Source organism: Gopherus flavomarginatus, chromosome 10 (assembly GCF_025201925.1).
Source record: "Gopherus flavomarginatus isolate rGopFla2 chromosome 10, rGopFla2.mat.asm, whole genome shotgun sequence".
NCBI lineage: Eukaryota > Metazoa > Chordata > Testudines > Testudinidae > Gopherus > Gopherus flavomarginatus.
In genome coordinates, this window is record NC_066626.1 from 4,301,420 (window position 1) to 4,316,339 (window position 14,920).

At 43.4% G+C, this 14,920-nt stretch overlaps 1 protein-coding gene across 4 annotated transcripts in view; it reads right to left on the reverse strand.

Annotated features, from left to right (window-relative positions):
* The window catches only part of NDUFA10 (NADH:ubiquinone oxidoreductase subunit A10), a 62,246-nt gene that overhangs the window by 40,360 nt on the left and 6,966 nt on the right, over window positions 1-14,920 (reverse strand). For all 4 annotated transcript variants that reach the window (XR_007776496.1, XM_050969414.1, XM_050969417.1 and 1 more), the window contains exons 5-6: window positions 7,897-8,018; window positions 4,349-4,428 (exon numbers count right to left, since the gene is read on the reverse strand). Coding sequence is in view for 3 of the 4 variants with exons in the window: in XM_050969414.1 (XP_050825371.1) it covers window positions 4,349-4,428; window positions 7,897-8,018 (202 nt within the window). In the remaining variant the exon portion in view is untranslated. The remainder of the gene's footprint in view (window positions 1-4,348; window positions 4,429-7,896; window positions 8,019-14,920) is intronic.

The window sequence follows — 14,920 nt, forward strand, 5'->3', positions numbered from 1 at the left end:
TGGCAGAGGAACAAAACTGCCTTACTTCCCTCCCCCCGCCCCACCCAAAGGGGACTGTTATCACAATGCAGCACAGGTGTTTGCATCTTCAGTTTCAAGTTTCACTAAACAAAGGATAGTGGGTTTTTTGGACCAAATACAGAGTTCTCAACTGGCAATTGCATTAGAGAGTGGATCAAGCTACTTGATACTTCGCAGGCTTTCACAAAGAGGAAGCAGCTGCTCAGTGATAGCAGAAATAGATATGAAGATTAAGAACAGATTTGCAATTTTAGGCTTCTGACCAGGAAAAGACCACCAAAAAGATTGAAGTGGTCTGTTCAACATGGAGAGTACCTATCCCCGCATTTACGAGACTATCAGATGATGCACGGAGAGGTTCTGGTATCTCCAGTATGACATCAACCTCCTGTTTTCATCTAACACAAACTACTGATGAATTCCATCACCGTGTGAAACTTATGTGTCGTACATATCAAAACTTTTAACATCATAGGGACAGATGTGTCCTCTTTTGAAACCGAGTACAAAATTCAGTTTGACAGGCTGTTATAAACCCATACACTGGAGATGCCGAGCAGAGTGATTGCTTAACAAGTGTATTAAACCACATACAGATGAAGAGTTGAAATCACAGCAGAACCAGCTAGACCAGGATTTAACCTGAATGACATAACATGGTATGTTTCAGAGGCTCGATTTGATCCAAAGAATATGCAACGTTTTTCTCCTCACTGGTGAATTAAAACAATTCTGCCCGCAGGAATGGGAGTACTAAGGTTTCCCATCCTCTCTCTTCAGCCTTTAGTTCCAACTTTGTTCTGACAGCTGTGCACTAGCCGCTAATCAATGGGGGTGAACTCACCAAGGGAGGCAGCTGACCTTAGCTGCATCAACACCACAAGCCCCAGATGACAGTCAGGCTTCAAGACGATGACATGAAATTATTTAGTTCAATTGCTGGCAGCACAATTACCCTCATTTATCTTGGGAGTCACGGCAAGAAAACAAGAGATGGACTATACATCTTAAGGTTTGTTCTGACTTATATCAATGAGACTAGATAACAGGTGTAAATACAAGCCAACCAGTATTCCCTCTAATTTTTCCCACGCATGTGTGGAATGAATTTTGGTATATGCATCAATATGGAGGTGATGTGTCACACATCACCTCCATATTGATGCATATACCAAAATTCATGTGGTGGGAGTGGGGCCGAGGATTCAGAGTGTAAGAGAGGGGCTCAGGGCTGGAGCAGAGGATTAGGATACGGGAGGTGGGGCTCCGGGGTGGGGCCGGGGATGAGGGGCTCAGGGCTGAGGCAAAGCGTTGGGGTGTGGAGCCGGGGCTCCAGCTGGGGGTGCGGGCTCTGTGGTGGGGCTGAGGAGGAGCTGTCTGGGGTCTACAGCAGGGAGAGAGGACTCCCCCCAGCTCTCTCCCCCCACAGCAGCATCTGGGCTAGGGGGGAGAGGCGCTTCTCCCGGCTGTGGCAGGTCCGTGCCAGGGCTGGGGCGCCTCTCCTCCAGTTGAGGTAGGTCCATGCTGCGGGAGAGAAGCCTCCTCCCGCTGCAGCCCTCAGCCCTTGCGCAGGGCTTAATAGTTGGCCACGCAGCTTAGAGGGAACTTAGAAGCCAAGCCCCAGCTTGATGATACTTACCTTGTTTTAATTCAAATCCGGGTTAGCTTTGTGACCTTTGAAAGTTACCCTTTCTCACCAGAGTCATCACACCACGACATGCCATGAACGACCTGCTCTATACTTAAAAGTTAGACCAATATAGATAATGTGCTCAGGGGTGCGAAAAATTCATCCACAGTTAAGTCTACCTAAGTAGCTGGGTCTAGGTCAAGAGAAGAATTTTTCTGTCCAACTAGCTACCACTGCTCAGAGACAGATTAGTTATAGTGATGGAAAAACCCCTTCCGTCAATGCAGGAAGCGTCCACACTACAGAGTGGTAACTGCAGCACCATAAGAGCACCTGTAGTGTAGAAATGGCCTATGTTAATTGCCCCAAAGACACCTACTTTCACGCAAATTTAGCCCACAAGATAGTTTTTTGATGGGTGTCTCCTATAAGAACTGGAACAGCGACAAATGGTCTCCACAGTATTGCTCAGAGTTACCATACTGCAATCTCAAATTCAGTTCCTAGATCCTTCCTTCCTTCCAGGACAGAGCTAGGAGTGTTGCAGAGAAGAGCACATCCAATCTAACAGGTTAAGGAGGAGTGAATGTCAATTAAAAGAAGCTCCACAAAAAAATCAACTAAAAAGAGTCTTTTCTGGCCACAGAAGACTGCTAAGAAAGTGGTTGACACAGGGGATAGGAGGATAGAGAGTTAAAGGAAGAGATAGATGTGAAAATCCCCCTCTATTTTTTTAATTATCAGTTGTCCAAAAAAATAGAAATTAAAAAAACAGACAACTATAGAGCTACCACATGAGAAGTTTGTTTTGCGTTTTTATTTTTTTTGGGGGGGAGGGGGCAAGTATTCTTTCCCAACAAATCTGGCAGGTGATCGATCATATTAGCACACCTCCGCTCCTCCCCATCTTGCAATGCCCCTTCCCTCACAAACACAGACTACAATAAAGAGCTAAAGCTACTGGACACCACTCTACGAAACTGCTCTCTTCACCTCTATAGGCTAGCCACAATATCTTGTCAACCCGATAAGCAGCCAAGATGCTAATACCCACAGTGTATCACTAGAAGAGAGGCAAGGAACACATCTCTCATAGCTGGAATAAAGAGTACAGCAATCTCCAATCCTGGGATTTATTCCTTGCTTTATCATTGACATACTGCTTGGGTGTGAGCAAACCAGTAACTCTCTGCATTATTGTGCACCCTTCTGTAAAATGCGATAATACTTCTCCACCCAACTGCGGAGTTGTGAGGCTGTTTACAATGTGCTCTGAGATACTGAGACGAAAAGCATTGAATTATGGATTCGATAAATTATGGGTCCATAAATCTTGTAATATATTCAATGCTTCTACCACATAAGGATTTGAGTTCAGTCTTGAAATCCAGTTGAGTTACAATTCAAGTGACCATTAGCAACTACTCTGCCCCCCCAAAATAAATTTATGCCTTTAGAAAGCTAGTGGAAACTAAAAGTTCAGATAAAATCTTTCATCTTTCTTAAGCCCACTAAAGCAAGTCTAAGGGGAAAAACAGTTTAAGAGAGAGTTGGCAGTTTTTCAAAGACACATTATTAAGGGCACAAGAGTGAACTATCCCGCTGAGTAGGAAAGATCCGAAGTATGGCAAGAGACCATGAGATCTTGAATGATCTGAAACTCAGAAAAAAACAAGAGTCCCACAGAAAGTGGAAACTAGGTCAAATCACAAAGGATGAATATAAACAAATAGCACAAGTATGAAGGGACAAAATTAGGAAGACCAAGGCACAAAATGAGATTAAACTACCTAGAGCCAAACAGTAACAAGAAAACATTCTACAAATGCAATAGAAGCAACAGAAAGACCAAGGACAGCCTAGCCCTGTTACTCATTGAGGGGGGGAAAAACATTAACAGAAAATATGGAAATGGTGAAAGTGCTAAAATGACATTTTTGTTTCAGTTTTCACCAAAAAGGTTAGAAGCAATTGAACATCTAACGTAGTGAAACTCGAGATAGTCCAGAGAAGAGCAACAAAAATGATTAAGAGGCCTAGAAAACATGACCTACATGGGAAGATCGAAAAAATTGGTTTGTTTAATCTGGAGAAGAGAAGACAGAGAGGGGAAATAACCTTTTATGTACTTGAAAACTGTTGTTGTTACAAGGAGCAGGGGAATTGTTCTCCTTAACCTCTGAGGATAGGACAAGAAGCAATGGGCTTAAATTGCAGCAAGGGCAGTTAGACATTAGGAAAAACTTCTTAACTGTCAGGGTAGTTAAGCACTGGAATAAATTGCCTAGAGAGGTTGTGGAATCTCCATTATTAGAGATTTTTAAGAGCAGGGTCGACAAACACCTGTTGGGGTGATGTAGTTAATATTTAGGCCTGACATGAGTAAAGGGGACTGGACTAGATGACCTATTGAGGTCCCTTCTAGTCCTATGATTCTATGATGTTGGTAGCCAGGGTTCCCTGACATGAAGGGTAACTGCAGTGAATAATTTCAAAGGGTAAATTTCAGCACTAGCATAGGGACCCAACTGTGTAGGTGCATAACTTACTACATCCACAGTTTAATATGGTAACAAAACACAAGGAAAATTTTTACATACAAGCAGTTTGAATCAAGTGTACATGTGGCGATTCTAGCTCTACATGCACAAATAGTTTTGCATAAATGTGTCACACAAAATGGCTTAAACTGCTAACCTGATCTCTGGCAGGAAAGATTTCTTGTAGATATCTTCAATGCTCTGGAGGTATGCAGGAGACACCTTTTTCTCATGGGGCTAAACAAAGAAAACAAAAGGCTGTGAAACGTGGGTGTTTGTTTTCTTTTTACACTGGTACAGATTCCAGAGATCCCAAGTAGAAGCCATGGCTCCCACACCATCTGTTGAAGCACAGCTCCTGCATTAAACAGCCAAACTGTCATTTACATCCACATGCATTTATGAAGACTTCAAAATTACGAGTAACATACGGAGTATTTGGGATTACAGAATATTGCATTAACATATCGAACACTACATATGTGGCAAAGGGAATAAGTTGCAGCTGCTGCAGAATCATAGCTTTTCACTGTACTTTTCTGTATGTTCTCCATACAGCTGAATGTATTTGTTTTGCAATTCCTTTAATAACGATACAGATAAACAGGATTCTCCTGGTACAGGAGAGAGTCTGGAAAGACAGAAAAAGGCAAGCACTGCTGAAGAAGGCACAAAGGGCTGGTCTATACTACGGGGGAAAATCGATCTCAGATACGCAACTTCAGCTACGTGAATAACGTAGCTGAAGTCGAAGTATCTAAGATCGAATTACTCACCATCCTCACGGGGTGGGATCAATGTCCGTGGCTCCCCGTGTCGATTCCACAACTCTGTTCGGGTTGCTGGAGTTCCGGAATCGATATAAGCGTGCTCGGGGATCGATATATCGCGTCTAGATGAGACGCGATATATCGATCCCCGAGCAATCGATTGCTACCCACCGATACGGTGGGTAGTAAAGACGTAGCCAAAGAGACATTTCTCTAACTGGTTGAGATGAAAGGTGGGAGAATCTCAATTTTTCTAAGCTTACACAAACAGAATTACCAACCAAGAACAGGCTCCAGACAGATTAATTTCCAAATAGATGACTAATCCTACTCACCTACACATTTAAGGAAGTTATGTGTAGTCAGCGGGTTAAAAAAAAAGAAAAAGAAAAAAGGATTGCCCACATCGATCCTTTCAGCACATTAATCAGAATGGGCCAACTATCCATCATTTCTTCTCTCGAGGATTGATTACATGATTACAGCATGCACCCCAAATATAATTCTCCCTAATTTTTAGGCAAGCAGATAAGCATCAGTGCACGCAATACAACGCCGAAGAACTTTTTCTTATAAGTTAAGTGGACTGCAAATCTACCGTCAAGTGGTTACTCATCAACAGCAAGCATCAGTTTCTCTATATAGCTCTTTCATCACGATTTCCTGCTTCCCTTAAGAGCAGATCTGTTCTGCTCTTTCCCTACCCGTTTACAACCTGATCCTGCCAGTGAAGTACAGAATGCCCCTACCTGCACATCAGAGATGGAGTGCAGCACCTTGGGGAATCAGGCTCCTCAGTTAGTTGGGCACACAGAGGTACTTTTCTATTCCAAGACTCTAATTACTGTTCAGTCAATGCCAACTACAAGCCATTAACGTAAACAGACAGAAGAGACCCAGGGGCTGCTGCTAACGAACAATGATATATTAATAAATATATTCACCCTTCAAGGCCTCTACCTCTGAGAAAATATTATTGTAGGAGCAGTTTGTGTCAGAATAAAAAGGACTGCAGGGTCAAGAAGACCACTTCTATCTTCCCCAAGATGAGCAGAGGGAGGTAAAAATTAGAAACCTCTCACGGGGTTTCATGAGGTATTCAAAAAAGCAGCTTAATTTAAACGGAGTAGCTCTCCTCTAGTTAAGAAATGATCCATTACTACTGTTGCATAAAGTAAGATCCTGTTCTTTAAGCAAAAGAGTAATGTCCAGTCATGGTTTGAATATCTGTCGGGCATTTTATTACATTAAAGAAGTGCAAGATTGTGATATACAAAACAACTCAGGCCAGTGAGAAACCTGTCTTAGCAGAATTTTATCACAGTAAAGTTACAAAAAACTGCCTAGTATCAGAGCGGTAGCCGTGTTAGTCTGGATCTGTAAAAGCAGCAGAGAGTCCTGTGGCACCTTACAGACTAACAGACGTTTTGAAGCATGAGCATCCGACGAAGTGGGTATTCACCCACGAAAGCTCATGCTCCAAAACGTCTGTTAGTCTAAAAGGTGCCACAATACTCTTTGCTGCTTTTACAAAAAACTGCCTGTGTGTGGTTGTTTGTTTTTTTTTCTTCCCACTACATATACACCTTTCCTGAACAATGGTCAACTTTGCTTTGACACGAGCACAGCAATTTCCAAGCACAAAGCTGTCCTCCCAGATATTCTAACATACACACAAAGGGCTTTGGAAAACAGATGTGGTCAAATGTTTGTAGATATCTGAATAAAAGGCTTTTTTTTTATTATTATTAGACTTCTCATGGTTAAATTCCTCACTCAAATCCAATTTCCTGTAACCTCTGAACAAGGTGCAGGGTAAACATCATTTTGCTCTTGTATCACACCTGGGAGCAGTTATTGATACATGGCCCAATATCATTGGGAGAGGAGGAAAGGGAGAGGAAAACTAGTTCAGATTATCTGTTAAAGAACACTCCACAGCTCTCCTGCTCTCAGACTGTTACTGACCCAATTTTCTGGAACCATTAGAGGGGTAATTTTAAAACATGTTGCTACAGAATACCAGAAGTCAAAGCATTCAAGAAAACTTTCAGCACCATATGTTATCAAAAGGCAGATTCTCTCTCTTCTCCCAAAAACTATTCTACTTTTAAAAGATTTTGAAAAGAAAGGGAGAACATCCTTGAGTTTCACAGAATATCCTAGTTTCAGGAGAGTTCAGGCACCAAAATTTCAGACTAGGAAGTGAATCATTTCTATGTTACAATGAATATGAAATAATAGCCAAGTCTCTGTGTACTCTGCAATGAGCTGGACTTAAGAACCAGCCTGTGGTTTCTGCAGCATGTGGAAACCTCTACTGCAATTTCATTTAAATATTAAAAAAAAGATTTTTACTGAATCACAGATGAAAGTTAATAGCAATCAGTACAGTAGCTCCGTTCGTTTTACACCGACCATATGCTGACAATATATAACTGCACGCTAAGGGTTGTCAGAAGGGGAGGTTGCAGTTGAGTGGAGAGGCCGCTAAGACTTTTGGGATAAACCCAGTCAGAGCAGGATGTTTGTACTAAAATGATTAGCAGTGAAGGCCAGGAATTCCAATAGAAGTCAGGCATCTAATTCCCCTGGGCTCCTTGGAAAATTCCAGCCGAAAGAGTTTCCAATGCAGACATTTTAAGTCAGACAACTTTCTGTCGCAGCAGTAGTTCCCCGTGGAGATAGTCAAGAGTAATTCACCTGTCTGAGCTGACATGTCAGGCCAAGCGCATGCCCAGGAAGAAAGAACCTCACTGATGGGACTCCGAACGTTTCTGAAGGTTTTCTTCACAAGAGGATGAAACACAATTTAAAAAAAAAATAAAAAATAAAACTTGAGATTCTGGAGCACAATTCTGCAGCAGAGGGTTCATGCACAAGGCCCTGATCACGACATTTTAACACAAAAAAGCAAGTTAACAGCTAGAATTACCTTTCCTTTCTCTTGGATCCTTTTCTGTATCTCTGAGACTGGTACATCAATATAGATCACCAAATGAGGTGGCAGGAATTCACAGATACTGATGCCCTTGACTTCATTATAGTGATTAACACCTGAAAAAAAACAAAACAAGAGCAGGGAATTCCTTAATCGGAGAATACAGACAGTTAAGTATTTCTATGTATGTAATGAAGCTCAAGAACAAACAATAGAAAAGAAACAGTTTAATTTTGATCACCATCATCCCACCCACCAGGTAAATGATCAATACAGCCTCTTGAAAGGATTCTGTCAGCATTTGTAACTGCATTTTATTTTCAGAGAAGTCTGTCTGCTCAATAGAAGTGTTTATGAAGTCTTATCTTCCTGCAAAGATTTCAGCCGGAATACACAGTTCAGGTTGGGGTTTTCCCCCAGGCAAGGGGATTTAGCAAATTTAAAGTTGAAAGAGCCTTACAGAAATAGAAAATAAGCAACAAATATTAGTCTTTCATATGCCACTATTACATTATAGGGTAGTTTACTTCTGACTTAAATGTTGCCAGAGTCACTGAGGTCATTGTTGTTAACAGGAACAGTCTCAGCCTAACAAGCCACAAATTCCAGTTCCCTTTAATTATTTTGCATTAGCCCTTTTGCCTCCAACCCTCCCTCCTTTCATGAACTTGCAGAAAAGTGACCCTTCCCCCAACCGGCACAGGTAGGTTCTTATAGAAACAGCAGAGGGCATGGGCAGAGGCAGCTGTGGACACTGCCTGAAGGCAGCAGGCTGCTACTTCCAATAGCCACAGTATGAAGAGAGTTGCACCCACTGAGAACATGGAGGCGGGGCAAAGGGGGTTCTAGAGAGAATCATTGATTCTCAGGAGTCTAGGAAGAAAAGGAGGAATAACCACGTCACGTCACTCCACAAAAAAAACAAACCTATCCAGTCTTAAAGAAATCTGAGTGGAAGCATGAGAGGCACATCTGTTCTCCCACAATACACACACACAAACACACACACCAGCAAGGGATGTCTCGGATGAACGAGAATATTGTTGGGGTGCCCAGCATCTGAGTGCACTGATCTGTGAGCTCAGTGCTCCCTCCCACTACAGTCCGTGGAGCCCCCAGACACTCTACTACAGTGGTTCTCAACTTATCACGCATTGTTGGCTGCATATGCATCCCACAATGTGTTACCTGGGCCACAGCACCGGCTGGCTGCCCCGGACCCTGGAGTTTGCGGGGCCAGGCAGCTGCCCAGGCCCCAACCCAACTGTGCTGGGGCAGCCTGGTCCACTCTGCGCCAGGCAGGCGGGAACCTCTCGGACCCCAGCACACAAGCCTGCCTTCATCACACAGCTGAGCTGGTTTGCAGCTTTGAGCTAATCGGGGAGCATGCAGTCCACGGGCCGCTGGGTTGAGAACTGCTGCTCTACTGCTACTTTCCCAACAGCTCTGGGCTCTCTCATAGGGAAAGACGTTAACCTGGGTAATCACCACCAGATCTAGGCACCTGAGCTAGCTTAGTCCAGATGTAAGCATTCCCACACAGCCATACTGTGCCCTCAGAGTTTCTACACTTCTCCATGTAGCTCTGGGGACATAGCCCAGGGTTCTTTGTGCAAAGAAGCTTTAGGCTTCTTTCCAAGGCAATTGTGGAAGAATTTCTCTGTACCTTGCAAAGAATTGTGGGAAGGCATGGGAGAATTATCTACATTTGAATGATCTTGCCTGCATCCTCACAGCAAAATTGGTGGATTCCAGCCAGAGTTGAAGTGGAACCCAGGCTCTAACACGCAGACTCAGTCAAGTAAATTAGCCTGGGCTTAAAACACCTCCAAACTTGTTTTTCCTGCGTGGATGGTGGGGGTGGAGGATGACTAGTTAAAACCCAGATTCAGCTTGCAGTAAAGAAAGACCCCCTGGGTATGTCTCCACTGCAATTAAACACTCCGGCTGGCCTGGGTCAGCTGACTCAGGCTTGTGGAGCTTGGGCTACAGCACTGTTTAACTGCAGTGTAGATATTCAGGCTCGGGCTGGAGTCTGGGACCCTCCCCCTTCACTCAAACCATGACCGAGGTCTTTGGGCACAACCAGAAATAACCATCCATGAACAGATTTCTATGAAAATCTTTTCTTCTGTAGTAGTTTTTTCAACTGTAGCCTAGAATTCCTCCGTTAAATTCATCTTTAGTGCCTTTCCAATGAAGTCTGTGGAAATTGAGGGTGAATTTGGCTACATATATTTTATTGTGTTCTAATCCAAATAGTTGGAGAGATTTCCAGATTTGCAAGATGATCTTTAGCATCACCGATAAAACACTGTCATTGTCTCTACTGGGATGTCCATATTTATGGTTGGTACAGTGTATGTTGTTTGAGGATATCAGTATTGCTGGGTGTTTTGTAACAGGTTAGTTATTTCCTAAAAAACAAGATTTATGCACAAGGATGTGTTCCTAAACAAGATGTTATTGTTCTAAGGTTGACTAACTTTCTATTATAAGCCTTATTTTAAAACACACCTTTCTCCACAAAATTCTTCCAAATAAATCCATTCTGCATTAAATTTCTCCTCTGTGGTTGTGACACTAAGCACCCCTGTATTCACACCTTACAAGCTATTGTAATAATATGCCTTGTGAGGTATCACTTCGTATCATGTATGCACGTGGTGGGTATAAAGCGATATGGACACATGCAGGAATGTTAATTAAAATATTTTTAAGCCAGGTATGTAAGGTAAATTGTTAAACAGGTCAATCCTAAAAAATGGGCTTGGCTACATTTGCAAGTTAGAGCGCATTAAAGCAGTCCCGGGAGCCCTAACTCACGACTCGTCCACACTGGCAAGGCACTTAGAATGCCTGGACTCTGCAGCTGGAGCGCTCCTGGTAATTCACCTCCATGAGAAGCACAACACTTGCTGCACCTCGGCTAAAATGCCCCAGCATCAATGTGAACAAGGTGTTGTATTACGGCGCTGTGATCGGCCTCCGGAAACGTCCCATAATCCCCTTAAGTCAAGTAGCCACTCTTCCCATTGTTTTGGAATTGGCTGCAGGAATGCGGATATGCCCTTTCAAAGCTCTGGGACAAAACAACCATTAGTGTGGAATGTTGCTTGCTGCGAATGTGGGAGAGAGAGGTGGGGGGAGCGAGGTCTGCTGCTGTCTGAACTTACAAGACAGCATGCTGACATACTCTCAGCCCTCCAAAAACCCACTCTTTCTCCCCCCACATACACACAACACGCTCTTTGTCCACGCCACCTCACCCCCCCATTTGAAAAACACGTTGCAGCCCCTTGCATGCTAGGATAGCTACCACAACGCACTGCTCTCTGTGGCACTGCAAGAGCTGCTAATGCACACTGGTGTGGCCACTTGAATCTGACAGTGTGGACACACTGCAGTGCTTTCCCCACTGCACTCTCCGAGGGCTGGTTTAACTCACAGCGTTCTACATCTGCAAGTGTAGCCATGCCCAAAGGAACGTGTGTCTTCCTCAATTTTACATATAAGCAGCAAACAGGAATCAAGCTAATGAGGGATGGAGGCAAACCTCACACTAGCAAGTGGCATCTACACCTAACAGGAGAGAGAAGCTTGGTCTCAAAGAATTCATTTCAAAGGTTTACTGATCTATAAAGATAGGGGGCTGAACCTCAAGTGGTAAGCAACTGAATCAACTAATTGCATACAACATTACTGTAATGTAAGCGTACAGAGTGAGGTTTTCTTTCAGAGATAATGCCACACTGGTGATTCATATCACTGTGAAATGTATATATTAACACTACAGAAGGAATTATGGATACTCAATATTATGTTTTAAAGCATGTGGTTGAAGAAAGGAAAGAACAGTTCCCACCCAGACAGGAGGGAATGTCATAGCTATGTAAATTAAGCTAGGTGTGACCAGAAACAATGGAAGCTGCATTTACATGGAGATCAGCAGGGGCATAGGACACTCACAGGAAGAGAAAAGCACCCTGAGTATTATCATGCCTCTTGAAACAATTGAACTTTTGGTGATATAAACAAGGGCAGAAGCCATTGTTGGCATCCATCACTAGACAGATACAAGAAAATATAGCTCTTACAAGCTGAGAACGATGGGTCCTTCAACTCTCACTATATATTAAAAACAGTAAGACGCTGATTCAAAGAGAGCCATTTAAGTATACAGAGCAGTGTTTCTCAAACTTGGGGTCCTGACCAAAAAGGAGATTGCAAGCCTATTGTGGGAGGGTCACAGCATTGCAACTCTTACTCTTGTGCTGCCTTCAGAGGTGGGCGGCCAGAGAGTGGCTGCTGCTGGCCAGGCACTCAGCTCTGAAGGCTGTACTGCCACCAGCAGCAGCACAGAAGTAAGGGCAGCATATTGAACAGCTGCCAGGGTCTAAGATGGATGCCCTGTCCCCCTCAAACCTGAAGAGTTACGCACTGCTGTGGGTGAAACATGCACAGTAAGTTTTTCCCCCCCAAAGCTTCTCAGACACACACATGTGCACCAGAATACATTCCGTGCCTCCCCGTTTCAGAGCCTCTGGTCTAGTACACAGTCACTTTGGGGTGTGACCTGCATGCATGGGAACTATGATAGCAAAACATTGTGAGGCACTCAGTGTTACAGGTAAGAAGTGACAACTCTGCACTGGTCTGGACTGAACCCTATAATGTAACAGTGGTCTCTTGCAACAAGTGATTTTGTTTTTAACTAAATCCAACATGAATCAGACAAGACATCTGAAACATACAAGGTAAGACAGACAAGGGTTTTTCACTTTCTGAAAAATGTTTAACTGTTCCAAAATATCACCCCAGAAACAAACTCCAAATGGGCTTATCTACCTGTACTTGACAAAAACCACCATGCAAGAACAACTGATTTTGGGGAAGGTTTTACGCTTCATTTCAGAGTCATTTCTACAGACTTCTGAATCTTTCAGCAGCCCATGAGCTCCCCCTTGAAGCTTCTAAGGACCATTCTCAGCTGGGATGAAATACTCCTGCATGGCTCAAGAAGCTGCCTCACTTCTCACGGACTCAAACTTTAAAACCAGAAGGGACCATCAAGATCATCTAGTCTGACCAACAGCACATTGCTGGCCATGGAACCTCACCCACCCACTCCTGTAATAGATCCCTAACCTCTGGCTGAGTTACTGAAATACTCAAATCATGATTTAAAGACTTCAAGTGACAGAGAATCCTCTACTTACATTAGTTTAAACCTCCAAGTGACCCATGCTCCACAGGAAGGTGAAAACCCCTCAGGGTCTCTGCCAATCTGACCCAGGGGAAAATTCCTTCCCGACCCAAAACATGGCAATTGGTTAGACCCTGAGAACGTGGGCAAAACCCACCAGACACACCTCTGGGAAAGAATTATCTGTAGTAACTCAGAGTCCTCCTCATCTAATGTCCCATCACCGGGCGCTGGAGATTTTTGCTGCTAGCAGTCACAGACTGCCTACAATGAGCACGCACGCAGTCTCATCTTACCATCCCCTCCATAAACTTATCAAGCTCAGTCTTGACACCAGTTAGGTTTTTTTTCCCCTCACTGCTCCCCTTGGAAGGCTGTTCCAGAACTTCAATCCTCTGATGGTTAGAAACCATCTAATTTCAAGACTAAACCTGCTGATGTCCACTTTATAGCCATTTATTCTTTTGTCCACATTGGTGCTTAACTTAAATAACTCCTCCCACTCCCTAGTATTTATCCCTCTGATGTATTTACAGAGAGCAATCATATCTCCCCTCAGTCTTCGTTTGGTTAAGCTAAAAAAACCAAGCTCTTTAAATCTCCTCCAATAAGGCAGGTTTTCCAGTCCTCCAATCATCCTAGTAGCTCTTCTCTGCACCTGTTCCAGTTTGAATTCATCTTTCTTAGACACAATATTCCAGATGAAGTCTCACCAGTGCCTTGTATAATGATGCTAATGCTTCCCTGTCTCTACTGGTACTACTGCACCTGATGCATCCTAACACTGCATTAGCCTTTTTCACAGCTGAATCACATTGGCAGCTCATAGTCATCCTGTGATCAGCCAATACATTCAAGTCTTTCTCCTCCTCTATCCCTTCCAACTGATAAATCCTCATCTTATAGCAAAAATTCTTGCTGTTAGTTCAACTTCTGAGTTGAAGCATCTCAATAATTCCACTAGGGGCAGGGAAGGCAGGCACCAGATGCAGCATGGTCAAGTCCACCAAGCAGAGAGCTGGGAGCCAGGAACACCTGAGCTTTATTCTCATCTGTGCAACAGTGTGGATTTAATAATATTGTACTGTATCTTTCTCCTGCCTGCTGATCACCAAGTTAGCTCTTCGTCCTAATCTGCCCCATTTTCCCTTGCAGATTTACTCAAGGACTATTTCCATAGCAATAGATTATGATTTAATGAAAGAATAAAAAAATTACGGTATCACTAAATCCAGGCAAGTTTAAGGGGATAACCACAGGAGAACTATACCCTGTATACACTCAGATGTTGTGATAAGAAGTGTGAAAGGAAATGTAGAAGAACACCACACCACAGATTAAGAGGCTTGGGTAATCATTAAAAAGACTGTAGAAGCAACTTTGTTTGATCTGTTAAGAATACCTTTAAACAGCATCACAAGATGGCTTGCCTTTTAAATGGAATTGGGCTTAGCCCTAATCAGCTGTCTCCTAGCTGACCTTATGTGGCCAGAGATCAGGTAACAGCTTGAAGATCACGTGGTCCTCATTAGAGGTAGCAAGAGACAATTAGGGGGAGAGTTGCAAGGAGCAGGAGTGCTTCTGCAGATATTCCCGAATCAGAGAAAAGAACATAATTGATAGGAGGAACTTGTGCTCAACAACTTTAATGTTAAAGAAATAAAACTGAAGAAAAGGGACTGGAATTCTGCAGCTAGAGAGTTACTTGGTGCACAGGTTAGTAGCATGGCCCACTGGCTAAGTGGCACCTTCAGACATTAAGGATTCAGACTTACTGCCTTTCCATCTGTTTACATGGCCACCATATTCCTC